Source organism: Eubalaena glacialis, chromosome 1, assembly GCF_028564815.1.
Source record: "Eubalaena glacialis isolate mEubGla1 chromosome 1, mEubGla1.1.hap2.+ XY, whole genome shotgun sequence".
Lineage (NCBI taxonomy): Eukaryota > Metazoa > Chordata > Mammalia > Artiodactyla > Balaenidae > Eubalaena > Eubalaena glacialis.
In genome coordinates this window covers 151,258,601-151,279,536 of record NC_083716.1, presented here as the reverse complement: position 1 = coordinate 151,279,536, position 20,936 = coordinate 151,258,601, and the positions used below count along the sequence as shown (strand labels likewise).

General features: G+C 35.4%; 1 protein-coding gene across 1 annotated transcript in view; it reads left to right on the top strand.

Annotated features, from left to right (window-relative positions):
- LRP1B (LDL receptor related protein 1B) overlaps nucleotides 1-20,936 on the top strand; it is a gene marked incomplete at its 5' end in the record, with an annotated part of 1,521,642 nt that overhangs the window by 571,744 nt on the left and 928,962 nt on the right. Inside the window, one exon of the mRNA XM_061199746.1 lies at nucleotides 6,004-6,166. Within this exon, the coding sequence (XP_061055729.1) occupies nucleotides 6,004-6,166 (163 nt within the window). The remainder of the gene's footprint in view (nucleotides 1-6,003; nucleotides 6,167-20,936) is intronic.

Sequence of the window (20,936 nt, the reverse complement as noted above, 5' to 3'; positions counted from 1 at the left end):
CCTTGGCTTGCTGATGGCCTTTCCTCTATGTGCAGGTAGCCCCAGTGTTGTCTCTGTATGTCCTAATCTCTTTTTATAAGGACATCAGTAAGTTTGGTTTAGAGCCCACCCTAATGGCCTCATTTTAATATAATAATCTCTTTAAAGATTTTATTTCCAAATATAGTCACATTTTGAGGTGCTGGGGGTTAGGACTTTAACATATGAATTTGGGGGGAAAACAATTTAGTCCATAACACTGAGCATATATTGCATTGTAGTGAATCAAAAGTATTTAAGTTCTACATTCACCAATTCTGTTAATTAATTCCTTGCCTTATGATGTGATGAAAAAGCTGATGTAACTTTTTTTATCCAATTATAGATTATCACAAGTATCTTCTTTTTTAAAACGTTTCCCTTGAATTTTTAAATTAATTTCCACTGGGTACAACTTTAAGTTTTTACACCTAACATATATTGGGTTTTAAAAAGATAAAGTTACTTATATTTATATAATACTTTAACAAGTTTCAAAATACTTTCAATATTTTTTCACTGTAATTTAAAAGTTTATCAATATCGATATTTAGATTATTTTATTTAATTTATTTATTTTTGGCTGTGTTGGGTCTTCGTTTCTGCGCGAGGGCTTTCTCTAGTTGCGGCAAGCGGGGGCCACTCTTCATCGCAGTGCGCGGGCCTCTCACTATCGCAGCTTCTCTTGTTGCAGAGCACAGGCTCCAGACGCGCAGGCCCAGTAGTTGTGGCTCACGGGCCCAGCTGCTCTGCGGCATGTGGGACCTTCCCAGACCAGGGCTCGAACCCGTGTCTCCTGCATTGGCAGGCAGATTCTCAACCACTGCGCCACCAGGGAAGCCCCTAGATTATTTTATGATTCAGAAGAAAGTGGTCAGTACTTTCAGATGTAGATACGAACAGAAAAGCAAACTTTGCTTTTGACAAGTAAGAAATTCTGAATGACCATAAAGCAGCTATTTGAAAAGAACAGTGAGGGCAAAATCCTGGGCACTTTTGTTTGAAGAATGAATACAAGACAACCAGAGAAACATAATAACGGGAACATATGTAATTTTTTTTCTAGTAACAGTAAAGTAATAAGGGTCTTACTAAAATTTTAGAGACAATTTTGTAATGTCGTAAAAATCTCCTAAAATGTTCAAGTCATCTATCTATCTATCTATCTATCTATCTATCTATCTATCTATCTGTCTATTGGCTTGCTTACTAGAACTCTTTGTTTAATTGCTTTAATTCCCTAATCTTAATAAACATCACATTAAAAGCAGAAAGAAACTTCAAATATAGGAAAAGGAAACAATGCCAATTCCCACAGTTACGATTTGGCTAATTATTAGGTTCTTTAGTGAGACCTTGCTGCTTCAAACTAGGATGTTGTTAACAATACCTATTGTTTCAGTAGCAGAGCATCTTTCTGCAGCCATACAGAGTTGAAAGAAGTTGTGAATGCTGTCAAACGGCTCTTTTGTCTGAATTTACAATTGCATAGACTAAACCAACTGCATGCCTAGCATGAGAGATGGGTCATTGAATGGACTTTGGCACATAATTTATCTGAACCCTAGGTATCTGAAATGGCATTTGAAACAGTGGGTTCTGTTCTCTAGCTGCTATAATAATGCAAAGGGAATAAAAAACAAAGCTAAGTATACATTTCCACATTTCTGGAGAAAGAAAAAATAGTTCAGAAATTTAAAACTCCTGGCTGCTGAACTGATTCATGTACTTTGTGAAACATTTAAATGCTTATGTTTCCATAAAGACTGTGTAATTCAGAAATGAAACTGTAGTTGATAGACTGACAGTCTGTATCCAGTGAACTGCAATATCTACTTTTTGCTTGCCCTTGTAGGGACTGATAGAAATTCCCACAAAATTGCTGCTTTCTCTACCTTGCTTTGACAATATATATATACCATTATGAATATAATGATGGCATATGCATCTATGTTAGTTTTTTATTGAAAGAATATTCATGTAGCAACATGTTACTAAGAGTCTTTTGAAGCATAGAGTAAGAAGAGCATTTAGGTTCAGATTACAGAAAGAAACTCTACTTAGCCAATGAATCATAGATCCATATTAAGTTCACACAAGGAGGTATCAAAATATAATTTTCAATAGATAAATATATGGCTGTCATAAAATTCAGGAATGAATATGGACCAGAAATTTATGTATGGCATTATTGGGGGAACCAGCCCAATACTGATGATCTAAGAGCATTAGTGGAATTGAATGCTTCTAGGCATCTTAAAGAAAAGGAATGTTTAAATGAGATCTGTAGTTAGGTATAAAAATGGTCAGTGCCTCACAGGTTAAGAGACTAGAATTTTGGGGGTTATCCTTTCTACTAGATAAATATCAACAGGTTAGCATGAAATTTCACAGTGTAGTTCTGATCAAATAGAAAATACTCAAGTCAAAAACAGATACAAAGAGCTAACACCTATCCTTCTCAAACTCTTCAAAAATATAGCAGAGGGAGGAACACTCCCAAACTCATTCTACAAGGCCGCCATCACCCTGATACCAAAACCAGACAAAGATGTCACAAAAAAAGAAAACTACAGGCCAATATCACTGATGAACATAGAGGCAAAAATCCTCAACAAAATACTAGCAAAGAGAATCCAACAGCACATTAAAAGGATTATACACCATGATCAAGTGGGGTTTATCCCAGGAATGCAAGGATTCTTCAGTGTAGGCAAATCAATCAATGTGATACACCATATTAACAAATTGAAGGATAAAAACCATATGATCATCTCAATAGATGCAGAAAAAGCTTTCGACAAAATTTGACACCCGTTTATGAGAAAAACTCTCCAGAAAGTAGGCATATAGGGAACTTACCTCAAAATAATAAAGGCCATATATGACAAACCCACAGCCAACATCATTCTCAATGGTGAAAAACTGAAAGCATTTTCTCTAAGATCAGGAACACGGCAAGGATGTCCATTCTCACCACTATTATTCAACATAGTTTTGGAAGTTTTGGCCACAGCAATCAGAGGAGAAAAAGAAATAAAAGGAACAAATTGGAAAAGAAGAAGTAAAACTGTCACTGTTTGCAGATGACATGATACTATACATAGAGAATCCTAAAACTGCCACCAGAAAACTACTAGAGCTAATCAATGAATTTGGTAAAGTAGCAGGATACAAAATTAATGCACAGAAATCTCTTGCATTCCTATACACTAATGATGAATATCTGAAAGAGAAATTAAGGAAACACTCCCATTTACCACTGGAACAAAAAGAATAAAATGCCTGGGAATAAACCTACCTAAGGAGACAAAAGACCTGTATGCAGAAAACTATAAGACACTGATGAAAGAAATTAAAGATGATACCAACAGATGGAGAGATATACCATGTTCTTGGATTGGAAGAATCAACATTGTGAAAATGACTATACTACCCATAGCAATCTACAGATTCAGTGCATTCCCTATCAAACTACCAATGGCATTTTTCACAGAACTAGAACAAAAAATTTCACAATTTGTATGGACACACAAAAGACCCAGAATAGCCAAAGCAATCTTGAGAACGAAAAATGGAGCTGGAGGAATCAGGCTCCCTGACTTCAGACTGTACTACAAAGCTACAGTAATCAAGACAGTACGGTACTGAACAAAAACAGAAATATAAATCAATGGAACAAGATAGAAAGCCCAGAGATAAACCCACACACGTATGGTCACCTTATCTTTGATAAAGGAGGCAAGAATATACAATAGAGAAAAGACAGCCTCTTCAATAAGTGGTGCTGGGAAAACTAGACAGCTACATGTGAAAGAATGAAATTTGAACACTCCCTAACACCATACACAAAAATAAACTCAAAATGGATTCAAGACCTAAATGTAAGGCCAGACACTATAAACCTCTTAGAGGAAAACATAGGCAGAACACTCTGTGACATAAATGACAGCAAGATACTTTTTGACCCACCTCCTAGAGAAATTGAAATAAAAACAAAAATAAACAAATGGGACCTAATGAAACTTCAAAGCTTTTGCACAGCAAAGGAAACCATAAGAAGGTGAAAAGACAACCCTCTGAATGGGAGAAAATATTTACAAATGAAGCAACTGACAAAGGTTTAATCTCCAAAATATACAAGCAGCTCATGCAGCTCAATATCACAAAAACAAAAAACCCAATCCAGAAACGGGCAGAAGACCTAAATAGACATTTCTCCAAAGAAGATATACAGATTGCCAACAAACACATGAAAGGATGCTCAACATCACTAATCATTAGAGAAATGCAAATCAAAACTACGGTGAGGTATCACCTCACACCAGTCAGAATGACCATCATCAAAAAATCTATAAACAATAAATGCTGGAGAGGGTGTGGAGAAAAGGGAACCCTCTTGCACTGTTGGTGGGAATGTAAATTGATACAGCCACTATGGAGAACAGTATGGAGGTTCCTAAAAAAACTAAAAATAGAACTACCATATGACCCAGCAATCCCACTACTGGGCATATACCCTGAGAAAACCATAATTCAAAAAGTCATGTACCACAATGTTCATTGCAGCACTGTTTACAATAGCCAGGACATGGAAGCAACCTAAGTGTCCATCAACAGATGAATGGATAAAGAAGATGTGGCACATATTGAGTTACTTGTAGTGAGGTGGATGGACCTAGAGTCTGTCATACAGAGTGAAGTAAGTCAGAGAAAGAAAAACAAATACCGTATGCTAACACATATATATGGAATCTAAAAAAAAAAAAAAAAAAAGGTTCTGATGAACCTAGGCGCAGGACAGGAATAAAGACGCAGATGTAGAGAATGGACTTGAGGACACCGGGAGGGGGAAGGGTAAGCTAGGACGAAGTGAGAGAGTAGCAGTTGAAGTATATACACTACCAAAAGTAAAATAGATAGCTAGTGGGAAGCAGCTGCATCACACAGGGAGATCAACTTGGTGCTTTGTGACCACCTAGAGAGGTGGGATAGGGAGGGTGGGAGGGAGACGCAAGAGGGAGGGGATATGGGGATGTATGTATACATATAGCTGATTCACTTTGTTATACAGCAGAAACTAACACAACATTGTAAAGCAATTATGCTCCAATAAAGATGTTAAAAAAAAAAAACAGATACGTTCTTCTAGAGTTGCACCATCCAAGTCATTAGCTTCCTCCTTTTTTTAAAATTTAAATTTGAATTAATTAAAGTGAAATTCAATAAAGGTTCGGTTTTTCAGTCACACTAGCCACATTTTAAATGCGCACTAGACACAGTCGTTATTTTCTTGTACAGCATAGATAATAGAATATTTCCAATATTGCAGAAAGTAGTATTCAACAGTGCTCTTCTAGAGAATTAATCAATCTTTGAGCAATCCTGTTTTACATTGCCTACATATGCCATCAAAAGAACATATCAGTCCTCCTTTTGCTTTATTTCCAAGTATTGGATACTTTTTGTAAATAAAGGTATTTACAGCTCTCCTTTTCTACCTCTCCTTTTTTTTTTTTTTTTTTTAAATAGAAGAGGATCTGAAAATAAGGGTTTACCTTAGTTTACAAAAAGTATTTACTCCTCTTACTACTAAAGCATTTAGCTGTGTCACTGAACCACTTATGCCCATTGGGTTAAATGAACTATTTGGACAAATGCAAAAACTAGGAGAAATATTTTATTGTAAATACCTATTCTTTAGGATTTAGCAACTCCTTGTCCTTTTATCTAGGTCATCCTCAGTCCTTAGTTAGCAAGAAGAAAGGTATCAAGAGGTAGTCATTATTTTACAGAATAACTACTTACTTACTTTGGCATAGCAAGAAATTATCCTTGCAGTTTTTTTTTTTTTTTTTTTAATCATAAAACTACCTGTACTTTTGAAATATCCTCTGTGGTGGTTTGGGCAGACTTATGTACTCTTTGGCTTATGATACTAGATTTGCACCTGTGATTCAATGATTTTGTGTGTGTGTTTTTCAGATGTGCAACAAATGGCGATTGACTGGCTCACCAGAAATCTCTATTTTGTGGACCATGTCAGTGACCGGATCTTTGTGTGTAATTACAACGGGTCTGTGTGTGTCACCCTGATTGACCTGGAACTTCATAATCCTAAGGCAATAGCAGTAGATCCAATAGCAGGGTAAGAAATTCTTCTTTATAGTGTTTGATCTGAAATGATTTCCATTTAAAAAAATCAGAGTCTGACAAGAGTTGTGGGATATAAGACGACAGGCTCATAAAATGTTTTTAATGTTTATTTGAACAGTTGCATTGCAGGAAGGAAAAAAGAAGTTGTAATCTACCATTCAGAAGCTGGGGCATACCAATTCCTTAACACATCAGTATTGCAGGGCTAACCTAAAACACAGACAACCCGCTACTCTTCCAAGAATTGCTTTGGGGTTGCCAGAGAAGACCCTCAGCATAGTTTTAGGTTAAAGAGAGGAGACTTAAGTTATTTAGCAGTGGACCTTGTGGTTAGCAGACTTCAAAAATACTACCTGAAAGATGGACTGTTAACAAACTTAGCTCCAACACAACATTTAGGATTTATGAAAGGGGCATAGTACATGTTCAAGGGTACTAGTAAAACATTAAGGTTGTCTTTGTTAGTTGAAACCATTTTTTTTTTCTCTAACTACTGCTGTGTAAACACTATATTACTATGGAGCTACTGAATTAATCATCAGAATCCATCTTCACTTTTTCTTTGACTTTCCAATTTTGCAAGCCACTCTATTGGTTAAAAAGAGACCTTATTTTATCTGAACTTCTTTTAGCTAATAGGCTCATTCATCTTTTTTTTTTAATATTTCATAATTTTTCAAAATATAGGTACACATGTTTAAATTCCCAATAACTCTGTTCATATAATTAGAAAATTAATATAGGAATTAGGCTTTAATTTTACAAACACTAACTATGGTATTGTATAGAGTTCTATAAAGCCAGTTTTTTTACCAGTAACTATTGGGTAAGGATACTTTCAAATTAATGGCATAGTGTACAACTTTAGCTGGAAGAGCTGGTGCTTTCTTCAGATGTAAGTTGTAGCAAAGATTTGAAAACTAAAATATTATCCTTGTTATTGTTTTAATCGTCCCCAAGCAGTTCAGGCTGAAATGTCTGATGGAACATATCCTAAACTGCCATAAGTCCCCATGCAATAAATGGGAAAATATTTACTGAAGAAACAGCTGTCATCCATATGTGGACTTTTGTCACTCTTTACTTAAAGTCTGATTGAATATTAAGATGCATCATCACAATGGTTCTGATTTTGACAAGAACAGCTTGCACGTAAGAGCTTTGCTAGGAAGGCTGTGTAATATAATTCTTGAATGTAGCTCTATTTGTATTTGCAGCAGATGGTTACTTGACTCAGTCTAACTGCAGTGATGCTTCAAAAGACATGAGTAAGAGAAGTTGTACTTAAACTAATTTGTTTGGGTGTTGGTTAAGTGTAGTAAGGAAGAACTGGAAATTTACAAATGTGCTAACAACATTCTTTTGACATTCTGTTTAGAAGTATATTTGCTTGTGTGTTTTTCCCTGGATGTGCTAACTGAATTTAAAATTAGCCTTTAGATAGTCTTGTCTGTCAGAAATGTTGAGGTGAAGCTATGGTGTTTCTCCCATTTTTATACCACTCTTATCCTTCCCCATTCTTTTTTTTTTTTTTTAAAAAAAACATTTATGTATTTATTTGGCTGTGCCTAGTCTTAGTTGCGGCCTGTGGGATCTAGTTACCTCACCAGGGATCGAACACAGGCCCCCAGCATTGGGAACTTAGCCACTGGACCGCCAGGGAAGTCCCAATCTTTCCCCATTCTTAAAAACAAAGATCCAGAGACCCTTTTCAAATAAACCTGCCAACCTGAAATATAATATATGTGACACCATCTCCCTTTCTGAAAAGCAACATGTTTTATGTTCTCAAGCTTCCTATTTCTCCCTGTCATTACATGAAAGAACCATATTTTGTCATTTTTGTCAAAGGAATTAGGAGTAGAAAACCCTTACACTGTTTGTACTTATTCTCTGCTGGATTCCTTTGGGCCTAGTAACTGTTTTGTCATGTATCATTTATCACAGTAGGTTCTTTGGAATTTTTTTGTTTGAGTTTGCTCTGTCTATCACCGTTTTTCAATCCTGAATTCTAGGAATCAGAGGAGGAAAAGCTCTGCTGTTTTATAAATATAATCCCCTTTGTAATAGAACACTTTTTAAAAATATTTATTTTTCTCTTCATACTGTATCAGAAATTTGGCTAGGGTTAATGTGATGCTACCTAGGGAAGGAACAGCAGGTTTTTTCTTTTTTTTTTTTTTTCCTTTAACTTCTACTTTTGGGAGCTCAAGGGTAATTTGAATAGTTGAGGTTAGAACAACTCTGCATGACCTACTAAAGGGGACATGTACCACCAGTGAAATTTCTCCCACCTTTTCCTAATCGTCTGAGGTATATTTCTTTGGCTCTGTCTGTTATAACTTCAGTTCAGAAAACATCAGAATGTCTTAAAAGTCTGACCCGACTCTTAGAGCTTGACCTTAATAGGTATGGAAATGGCTGGAGATTTGCCTTACCTCCCCACAGGCTGCATTGAAAAAAAATATTTTTTACTTGGCTGTACTTTTTACTTTTCTCAACCTCCTATTCCCTTTTTTATCTAAGAAGTTTTACAATATTATCATTATTATTATTCTAAAATTTTTAAATTTATTTTTTACTTCTCCACAGGTTGAATATAGATTAGTAATTTTCTCTAGACTATCAATATGACTTGGGCCAGGTTTCAATCCAAATTTGCCAGGAAGAGATTGTTTATAAACCTTTTTAATTCATTTTCTTTGTTTTCGTGATGTTGATATTGACTCATTAATTCAGGCTATTTTTCTGGAGATACTTCTTGAGATTTTCTTCTTCATTTCAAATTTTAGCAATATTTTCTTCCAGTGGTTTCTTGAAGAAATTTCTAAAATTATTTCTATAGAGTCATTAGAGTTTGAAGGTAGCATAGAGATTATAGTCCAACCAATATCAAAAATAGCTTTTCTGGTAGTTGTTATTAGAGCTCTGCTTGTTTAATGATTACGAATTTAATCTGAAGTCACTCTCCCTAGGATCAAATCCTGCCTAGTTACTAGCTGTGTGATGTTGGATGCCTCTTTGTATCTTTATTTTCTTACCTTAAAAATGTGAATAGTGATAATCCACTAAAGGGCTGTTGTGAGGATTAAATAATGCCAAACATATAAAGCACTTTAATACTTTTTGAGTTGTAGAATATGTGAAGTTCTCTTTTTCATGTTGCCTCAAAAATAACTACTAATCTTTCCAACACTTACAATACTGTTGTGAATTGAGTGATGAGACCAATATTCCACCTCATTAAAGATGATCTTTTCATTTCCAGCCCAATTCTCTTTCTACTACAAATGCTCCTTAAATGGCTTACTTCATATTGACTAAATCTATTATATAATCAAGTACTGAGCAAAAGGAGGGGAAATGAGAAAATAAAGTGATATGGCCTGGGAGTAAAGATGAAATGTATATGTGATGCTGGAGGATAAAAAGTACAGAGTAACTGTAGGTATAGGGAAGAAAGTAGCAGAGGAAACCATTTTCATAATTGATGTTGTGAAAGATATGTTTGGATTACCTTCAAGGTCTTTCTAAAGATAAAGGTAAAGAATAAAATCCCTTCACAGTTACCTTTGTCAGTTGAACTGTATTTTTTAATATGAAAATTTTTTCAGTAATAAACCATATAGTGTTTGAGTCTGATGAGGGTTGTAGCTGAGGACAGGAGTGGAACTAGTATACAATTTTGGTTCTAGGGTGTGGCTCTAAGTTGCCTATTAAATTAAAATCATCACACTAAACTTGATACAAGAATACATTTCACCATAAGTATCAAATCGTTACAACACTATTGCGAAAGAGAGGATCAATTAATCCTAAGGATGATAAATATTAGAAAAACAGAGTAAAATTGAAGAGATATTTTTAAGGATGAAGTTGGATTTGAAAATTTGAGGAAAATATTTTGGGGGACTTGAGGTACCATGTATAGAACTCATATTCAGTAAAGTTATGTGACATGGCCAAATTGAGGGAGAAGGGGAATCCCCCATATCATGTGAAACAGCAGAAATTGACTATATTCCAAGTACTATGTATACCCTTTTTCTATGTAGGATGGACTTTTGACTTGTTGAGAATGAATGGCAGAGTGATCTGTAGGATTTATTTGTGAATCCATGACCACATGTCAGTATTAAGGGGAAAAATGTGTTGCCTTTGCTCTCTATAAAAGCAGTCCATCTGCCAGGAGGCAGAGGAGGACTGAAACTTAAGTCTGAGAAGTTGAATTCACACAGGAGTGATTGACAGTATTTAATAGGAAATAAACCCATTCTCAACACCCACCTGGATCCCCACTGTTGGTGAAACTAGTCATGGCTGAGAAATTAAAAATAGAATCAAAGTTAACAGCTATCAGGGAGCAGGACTGACTAATGAGATTCTAATCTGAGATGCTGTGTGAATGTTGGAAGCTAGAAAATGAAGTAGGTCTGCCTATGACCATGAAAGAAGTTTTGTAACAAGGGGAGCCTTGGGATAGATACCAAATTTCTCATGTCCATGAGGTGGCTCCTAGAGCCAGCCCAGGTTCCGAGTTACAGGCTGCACTCACTAGGCACTTGCAGTAGGACAGTAGAATTGTTGCAGAGTTTTGGCTATTAAATCCGTCAGGCTACAGTAGTTCCCCTTTATCCACAGTTTTGCTTTCTGTGGTTTTAGTTACTTGTGGTCAACCATGGTCCAGAAATATGAAATGAAAAATTCCATAAATAACTAATTTGTGAGTTTTAAATGACTCAGTGTTCTGTGTAGTGCCATCCAGCTCTGTCCCTGCTGAGATGAGAATCATCCCTTTGTCCGGTGTACCCTGATCATTAGTCACTTAGTAGTCTATGTTATCAGATCCACTGTCACAGTATCTCAGTGCTTGTGTTCAAGTAACCCTTATTTTACTTAATAATGGCCCCAAAGCACAAAAACAGTGATTCTGAATTTGGATATGCAAAAGAGAAGCCATAAAGTGCTTTCTTTAAATGAAAATGTGAAAGTTCTCAACTTAATACGAAAAGAAAAAAACAAAAAATATGCCAAGGTGCTAAGATGTATGGCAAGAACAAACCTTCTATCCATGAAATTGTGAAGACGGAAAAAGAAATTCATGCTAGTTTTGCTGTTATGCCTGAAACTGCAAAAGTTATGGCTGCAGTGCATAAGCAGTTAGTTAAGATGGAAAAAGCATTATATTTATACAGTAAGATATTTTGAGAGAGACCACAGTCACAAAACTTTCATTACGATATTATATAATATATTGTTCTAATTGTTCCACTTCATTGTTATTGTTGTTAATCTCTTACTGTGGCTAATGTATAAATTAAACTTTACCATATGTATGTATGTATAGGAAACACATACAGTCGCCCCTCCATTACTGCAGGTTTTGTGTCTGTGGGTTTTATATCTAAGGATTCAACTAACCATGGACCCGCATCCATGGATTCAACTTGAAATTTCACCCAATGGTTGGTTGAAACCATGGATATGGAGGGCTGACTGTATTTATTGTAGTACTCAATCTTATGTAAGAGAGTGGATTTTGGTATCCATGGGGGCTTCCGGAACCTACCTCCCATAAATACTGAGGGACAGCTATATATATATATATATGGTTTGGTACTATCCATGGTTTCAGGCGTTCACTGGAGGTCCTGGAATGTATCCCCCATGGGTAAGGCAGTACTACTGTACACTGTAGGCAAATTAAAGCTACACATTGCACCCCTACAACTAACCACTATCTACTGATTTGAGGATTCAGATGAATCTGAAGTTTCTATGGGTTTGAACATTAGGAAGTATCTAAAGGTATCCCCCTATGTATTGTTTTCTCCTCTTGGAAGTATCAGTCTTGGAGGGTTGGACGCTCATCTACAGTTCATGACTGCCCCAAATCTTTTGAAATTCATATTCATATTTTGATATGTTGCAAATTGTGGGTCCTGACTTTTTAAGGAAGAACTACCCTCTACACATACCCGCATACCCGCACACAGAAACATTATCTATACCTAGATAGATAGATTAGATAGATAGATATTTCCTGTATCCTTCACCACTGCAATATAGCCATGTCTCATTCTCACAATCAGATGCAACTCCCTATTGTTCAAGGAGAGAGATGTTTCTTGAAGATAATGTAAACTTAGTTTCCCTCAGTATCTTCTTGTATATTCTTCTTCATTAGAAGAAAACTCAGAAAAACATGGACATATTTTAATAGCTCCAATAATCATTCTCCTGAATTTCTGTATTGCCCTGCTGTAATTTCCCTTTTGTGCATCCTGAATTTAAACTTTTTTTTTTCTTTTTTAAAGATTTAGGAACAAAATGAACTGCTAAAAGTATATTTTGGTCTGTTAATTTATTTTTGAGACAGTCTTGGTCCTGAAGATAGTAGTAGTACTCAGGTGGGCAGACCTCCAAATTCATTTATACATAAGAGAATGCCAAGGAAGTTACTTGTCCACTTCTCCTTATACTCAGTGGGTGATTAATGCCGTACAATGAAAACAACCTTAGTCTTATAAATTTGTATTAATTATTTCAAAAATTTTACCTATGTGTTTTCTTACTTGTATCAAAATTCAAGTGGATATCATTATAGCACTAGCTACATTTCTATCTTTTTATTTATCTATAAGCTATCTAAATATCTATGTGCACATTCCCCATTTTACACTACTACTCCCTTCTCTGTGTGATTCTAACAATCTTGGATTTAGAATAGAGAATTATCTAAGAAATTGGCATCTACCTATTTTAGGCCAGATTACTAAGTGCCTTAGGAGAGTTATCACCTGCCATTTTTCAATCCAAAGTTCCTTTCAGAAGTTACCGATGTGAAAAGGCAAGGCAACATGAATATACAGTTATGTGTTTCATGGTCTGCACTATTTTGACTAAAGTTAGTGGTTCAGAGGCACTTTCAAAAGTATAAATCCATATGAACTGTCTTTTATATGAGTTACTTTTTTTCTTCTCATTAATTAATTTTCTCTAGGTTCAACCTCTTTCCAAATTCCTCCACAGACATTTCCTCAAGTGGAGGTTTATGTATGGCATTGCCTTTAATTACTGTCTCCTTCAGTTACAAATGATTATTCTATTGTATTATAATTAGCCTGGGAATATGGAAGAACAACTAGGAGTGATTTATTATGTTCAGTACAGCCTTTACTGGAACCTTAACCCATATTGATTTAACTCCCGCTGTGTGTTCTTGAGTCATATCATTCACAATGTCAAAATAATGCAGAACATTCTACATCTCTGTTTGTTCTCTTTGCTGTTCTCTCTCTGTCTCTTTTTTTTTTTTTTTTTACTCTATAAGTTTTCAGTGTTTCTTAAACTTATCTCTAAATTACTGAGTTTAAGAATTTATTTCTAGTAATTATACTTAATGTCTTCCCAGCCTTCTAGCTACTTCCTATTGAAGACATATCTTCTCTGAATTCTCACTGATTAATGCTGACCACTCAAATAGATAAAGTAACAGAAAGCTGTGCACAGACTAAATTATGAAGGAATTTATTATTTCACCTAAAAATCTAGATTTAGGACAGTCCCTGGTTTGGTTAATTTATTGGCTCAACAGTAGCATTAACCACCTGGGTTCCTCCTACCTCTTTATTCTGTGATGTTATCTTTAGTGTGTGCTTTTCAAATTAATACCCCTGTGGTCATAAGACAGCTACTGAAGTTTCAGGGATCCCATGTAGAAACATGGTATTCAGTTAAAAAACAGCATTATTTCTTCCTTGGGTATAGAAGAGCTCCCAAAGCAGATATTCCCTCGTGTCTTCTTGGTCACAACTGGGTACATGCCAACCTAAATGAGACAGCAATAGACAATTTTTACCATCCGCACATGAAAGACAGTGCGACATGGGAGCGAATATATGATAACATAGAAGAATGAAAAATGGATTATGAACCAACATCATCTTCTACAGACACTGTATTATGATAGTCCTTTCTCATGTGCAGCCCTTTGTCTTTGTTCTTCTCAGGCACTGAGGGACCTCTTTTCACTTAGCTAAACCTGTTTGGAATATGTACAAATGTTATTTTCCAACCCTTCATTTCACCTTCTCTGAGAGTTCCTCCATTTCCTTTTAGCCCAGATTGTTAAAACACATTCTGAGGAATATTTTTCTTATCACTTTTCAAGGCAAATTACAGTTGATTTTTGTTTCTTTGCTTTCTGTAACTTTTTCTACAATACTGAGAAGGGGCTGGGGTGGGGACACTGTGGATAGCACTCCACTATGTCTTTAAAGATATAGTTTAAGAAGCTGATGGGAGCTTTTATTCTATCAGATTTTCTAAAACTTTTGCAAGCTATGTGAACATTTCTAAGCCACTGGGGTGATATTAAGTAAATTATTGTTTCACTTATAAAATGATTCTAAGGTGGCATGAAAGCTTTCTTACTCTCTGCCAAAGAGTAGTATACCTACTGGAAGAAGTTGTGCTGTTACTAGAAAAGAATAATTTTATATTTTCAAGTAGTTAAAATTTATTTCTAATTGTTTGCTACATGCAAAGTTCTGTGAAAACAAGAGGTAGTAATAAGCCAGTGTTACTGCTTTTGAAAATAAATGGACAACTTTCCTGTAGCACTCAGGTTTGATCAGGGCATCAAAGATAATGATATAATCTATTCTCTTATGGAGCTTGGAGTATAGCAGAGTTATGCATCAAATATCAACTATTACAATCAGGAGATATGGTTACTATCGTTTACCCCCCAAACTTATAGATAATAAACAAAATATTAAGCAGTAATTTATTTGTCGATTTTGAGATAAATAATGGATCGGGCATAAATGTTACTAAAAAAAAATGTTTTTGAGAGAATCTTGGTTTGTAAACACCACAAAGGAAAGGACAAAATTTAAAAACAATAAAATAAGTACTTGAACACTTAACATAAATTCAGGATTTTACCATATATATTATAATCACATTAAACTAAAAAAAAAACAAAACAAAACGGGAACAAAAAGTAAAAACAACATTCAGCTTTTATGCTGAGTTAAATTTTGTTCTGCTTAACTGCTGAGCCTTGCACAATATTGAACCAAATTTGATATTTTCCCTTGAGCCAGACTGTCAGTGGTTTGATTTGGGAGAAATTAACCTGGCTTTTAGGGTCAAAGTGAATGTTTTCCAATGTCAAGTGATTTTTACTCAACATTCTTTTTTTTTAAATCATGCAAAGGGAAAAGGCAAATCTTGAGAGTCTTTGGTATTCTTTTGGTTTTAGTTAGATAATTGTCTTTGTTAGCACTTGTAAAAATTGTGCTTAGGCAGGGGACATCACACTTCCTGATTACAAGCTCTACTATAAAGCTACAGTCATCAAAAGAGCATGGTAATGGAATAAAAATAGACACATAGACCAATGGAACAGAATTGAGAGCCCAGAAATAAACCCAAGCACATACGGTCAACTGATATTTTTGACAAGGGAGCCAAGAATACTTAATGGAGAAGAGACAATCTCTTCGATAAATAGTGCTAGGATAATTGGATATTCATATGTAAACTAATGAGGCTGGACCCATATCTTACATAACTCACAAAAATTAACTCAAAATGGATTAAAGACTTAATTGTAAGACCTGAAACCATGAAATTCCTAAAAGAAAACATAGGAATAAAACTTCTTGACATGGGTCTTGGCAATCAATTTTTTAATATGACACCTAAAGCACAAGCAACAAAATAAAAAATAAATAAACAAGTGGAAGTACATCAAACTTAAAAGTTTCTAAATAGTAAAAGAAACCATCAACAAAGTGAAAAGACAACCTACAGAATGAGAAAAAAAATATTTGCAAGCAATATATATAAGTGGTTAATATCCAAAAATATATAAATAACTCGTACAACTCAATAGCAGAAAAACCAACCCAATTCAAAAATGGGCAAAGGACATGCAGTTGCTTGCCCATGACAACACCATAGGATGAAAGTGGGAGCATACATTTCCAATGAATACTTTGCCATCTCAGCCAAAGTCTTCTCTTCTGTTACCAAATATCCATATGCATTCTTCTTCCCATACATAGAATCCACTACAATTAAGTCAAAGTAGAGGATCTGTAGGTGATGTGCAGTCCTCTCTATCGAGTTCTTTTGTTGCTCCTTGTTGTACAACAAAGTATGAACCAAAAGACAAGATATATAAATTGATGGACCAGTGATAAAATAGCAAAAAAAAATCCATTTAGAAGGAAGCAGACAGTAGTCATTGGGACAGAGCAGTAATGGAGTCTGCCAGGCAAGTAAAGTGAAGACCTTCGGTTTCAGGGAATGTTTCAGGGAAAACTTCTTTTCCCTGAAACACTTCCCCTTGTCCATTGTTCTCCTTTATCTGTGCTTCCACTGGGAGGTTCTTTCTAGTCTGCTGTGCTGAATACTACATCTAAAGTTGGCAATGGGGAATATCCTCTCCCTTGGGGGTATTTCACAGATTGTTTGTTGTTCCTTTCAAGTTGCTCTAAGGTTTGAAGAGACAAAGGATCTTGTAAGCTAGGCTCTTGGCTTTTGAAGTTACAAATTCCCTTGAAAATTAGTAGATTTTTTTTATTTCTTTGCTTCCCATTACTTCTATATACCAATAACCACACTTGGTTATAGTTTAGAAATAATTATCAAATTATTTCTTTCCACCTCACTTTCTTGGTTTTCTCTTTTCAGCATATTAGTGGTCACTTTAAGGCCTGAAAACAATGATTCAGTGAGAAACAAATACCTTTTGTCTGAAGGATAAATTCCTCTGTTTGAGAAGTCTTAATTGGCTTTTGTTGCTCAAAGCCATTTGCAATATTTTTTCTTACTATTCAGGTTCTAGAAGCAATTGGCTTTTCTAAACCTGGGAGGCCCCAGTTTTGGCTTCCCTTTCATTTTTTGCTATCAAATAGGCAATTCTAACATAGACTCTTTTTTTTTTTTTTTTTTTTTTTTTTGGTAATATCTTACCCAAAAAAGCATGCAGTAACTAATACAACTACTATTATACTTTTAAACTTCTTCCTTTAAACCCACAATGCTCAATAAGCACTCGTTTTTCCTTCCAAGATATTCTCCAAGATTTTACAAAGGACATTTTTAGTCAAGTATTTTAACCTTGAGTATTTTCAGTCCTGAACAATTACCCTGCTGCTGCTGCCTTACCATTAAGCCAATGTTATGCAGGCTAGATTCTTATTAAGGTAGTTCTGTACTTGTGGTACCAACTTCTGATTTGTTGTGGTAAAACTTGGTACTATAAATTTCAGTGGATAGCACAATAGAAATGTGTTTCTTGTTTGATTGCTCAAGGTAGAGTCCAGTGTTCCTATTTATTAGGCAGCTTTTCTCCATGTGTTGATTCAGGAGGTTCCTTTTGTTTTGTGGTTTCTACATCCTTCAGGGCCTCAGAATCTTATGATTTTTGATGGGAGAGGAAAGGCACATCTGCTGTTTTAAAACTGAAAGTGACATCTAGTCATTTAATCACATCTGGAGGCAAGGGGGCTAGATAACATGGTTTCTAGCTGAGAAGTTGTCAACCACTTCAGATTTTGGAAATGGGGGTGGGTATGAGTATCTGGTTGACAGATGACTGTCTCTGCCATTGTAATCACTATCTGATTCCATAATATATATATAATATATATTATATATATATTGTTTTCTGGTTACTAAAACAAATTAAATGTAAATCAGGTTAGCATTTCAAAGGCTTTGTTTCTGAAAAGTATTTTAAATTGAGTGGGTTCATCTTTTTCCAAAGTGTTTTATATTCCCCTGAATGCTCAAAATTTAGGTTTATCACTTTACCTTAAATGAGTCATTTTTATTAAATTCATCTTTCCTCTTGAGACATTCACAAATATAAATCATCTATTAAAAATTTGCCTTGCTGATATATAATCAGAGAAACAAGTAGATTATACCCTGGCCAATGAGTGAAATAATAGGCATCTCTACATTGGAAAAATTTCACTAAATAACTGGTGCCATATTCCTAGAACCTAAGCACCCTCTTCTCTGAAAGGGCTAGAAATACCGTGAGATTTTATTTTCACTCTTTTCAGACATCAGAACGAGTCTTCTTCCTCTATTTGTGTTTCTTAAGATCTCACTACTACTCCCAGCCCATGGAAGGTCTTGTCTTTCCAGACTGAGTGTCTTAGATTTTATTTGATACACACTAGGCTATTATTTATCCTTTTTGTTTATTTTGGTGCATACTCTGAATAAATGTAATGTTTGTAGAAATTCAACCCGAGAGTGGAGGGCGAAATGAAGTATTGATGAGGGTAACACTAGAGGTAGAAGAGAAAAAGAAGGCAGTTGAATAGTATAAATATAGTATAAGGTTCAGTACATTTTAGAATACTTTTGACACTAAAAATCCTAACTCCAGCTGGCTTAAATAAGTTAGTTTTCTCACTAAAGAGGAAGGCCAGAGGGGAATTCCCTGGCAGTCCAGTGGTTAGGACTCCACACTTTCACTGCCAAGGGCCCAAGTTCACAATTCCTGGTTGAGGAACTAGGATCCCACAAGCCATGTAGCACGGCCAAAAAGGAAAAAAAAAAGAGGAGGGCCAGAGAAGAGCAAGCTTGGTTACGTCTAGACTTGGTTGAATTGATGCCTAAACATCATCGGGAAGCCACATCTCTTCCATTATGTCTGCTTTGCCATCCACAGCTACACCCCAGTTCCTTTTCCCTCATGGTCACAAGGTTGCTGCCAGCAGCAACTAAGGAAAAATTGCTTCCTTATTCTCATGCAGCAAAAAAAAAGAAAGAAACCTGGCCCCTAAATATGGACTAAAAATCCATTACTTCATTCTGAATGGCTACATAAGGTTGCTTTCTTATACCTGGAGCAGTATCGATGGCTGGGGGAATCACATAGGCTCTTTGGATTTGTATTAATCAGAATTCACCCCAAGATCTGAAAGTGGGTTCAATTTCCCCTGAGTCGTGTGGACTTTGGTAGTGATGGGGATATGAGGAATGATGACTATCGGAACATAATCAAGTTTCTGTTGGGAGAAAAAAAACTGGAAAAAGGCAAAACAGATAATTTCAGTGAGAATGGAACAGAGATGTATGTATTCAATGTCATGGGAATATTTGCTGTGGAATGCAGACTATTTGAGAGTAAAATTGTATTTTTCCTGATGGATATTTTAAGGTTCTTTATCAAAGCCCTGTGAATACTAGATAAGGATGGCAATGGAGATGATAATGATGATGATGATGATGATGACGACAAAGATGGCAGTCAAAACTGCATAAATAACATCAGTGAAGGTGATACTCACTTTACCAAGGCAGGTATTGAAACTGTGGCTAGCAAGTGTGTAGTTTGATCTTGAAGTTTGCTAAATTTAAAGAGGAAGTCCTAGTTTATTCCACAGGGAAAGAAACTGTCAAGATCTTTAGTGACTTCCCAATAAATAAGAGAGACAAAGGTTTAGGTGATTGATGATAAGGCAATTCCTAGTTAGACTAGCTGCTGGACACTCTGCCTTCTTTTAGATCTTCTTACTCTTTGATCTGTATATGTTTCTATTATTCAGACAAGTAACTGAACTGAATAAATAGTTACATGGTAATACATAAATTCAAGTTCACTTAATAAAGAAAAAAAATGTAAGCCATGACTGTTTTTTTTAATTAATTTTTTATAGAGTTATTTCATGTATCAGACAGCTTAATATTGCTTTGTTTAAAGAATAATTTAAATGTATTTCTTAACATTAACTATATTAAGATGAATAATAGTGCATATCAATAGCTCATAAAATTTCTTTGTAATCTATAGGATTAAAGGCTAAAGTATGATTAATTGTGATTAAAACCAAAATCCCATTTTCCCCACATGAACTATTGAAATATTTATTTTTGCCAGTAATAAGTCAAGTTAAAGGATCAAAGCGCCTGACTTAAACACCTGTAATGAATAGTATTTTCTAAAAGTTATATCTGAGCTGTGGCATTTCTGGGAGATAGTCTTATTAAAAGTTTGAATTAGAAATGATATTACATTATATGTTTGTCACAGTAACATTCTTAGTGTTCATATTGTAGAAGCATATGTAAGCCACCAAAGACAAATTATAATGCAATGCTTTATGGAGCATCCTGCTCTGCCCCTTTGTCCTGCTCGAACTGATGGTGAATACATCACAGGGAGTTCATAGTGAGCTCATCTGTGCTGTTGTAAACTCCACGATGGAGCTGATTTCATTGAGCATGTTCTCGTATATTACCTCAAGTACCCCAGAACCTCCAGTCACTCTATCATCATTTACCTAAATAAACACTAAACTATTTTACTCTTGAATATGGAGAAGTAGAGTCAATGAACTAGTTTTGAATTCTTTATCTTATTTTTCTTGTTCTACATCAGAATGGGAATTTGCCTTTCTGATAGGGTCCATTTTTCTTTGAGAGGCAGAGACAGAGAAAGAAAGAGATTAATATCCACAACAATGTTACTGACTGTCTACTTTGGGCCAGTCATTGTTCACTTCCTCTGCATTGATCAACTTAATCTTCACAGTGTCTTGTGAGATACTTAGTACTACTATCTTCTTTTAAAGATGAAGCTTGGAGAGAGGTAAATTATTTGCCCAGAGTTAAAGGGCCAGTAAGTACTGCAGTAAGGATTCAAATTAGCAATGTCACTCAGTAGCCTACACGCTTATCCACTGCTCTGTGCCAACAATGAATCAGCTTCAAGCTAGGGA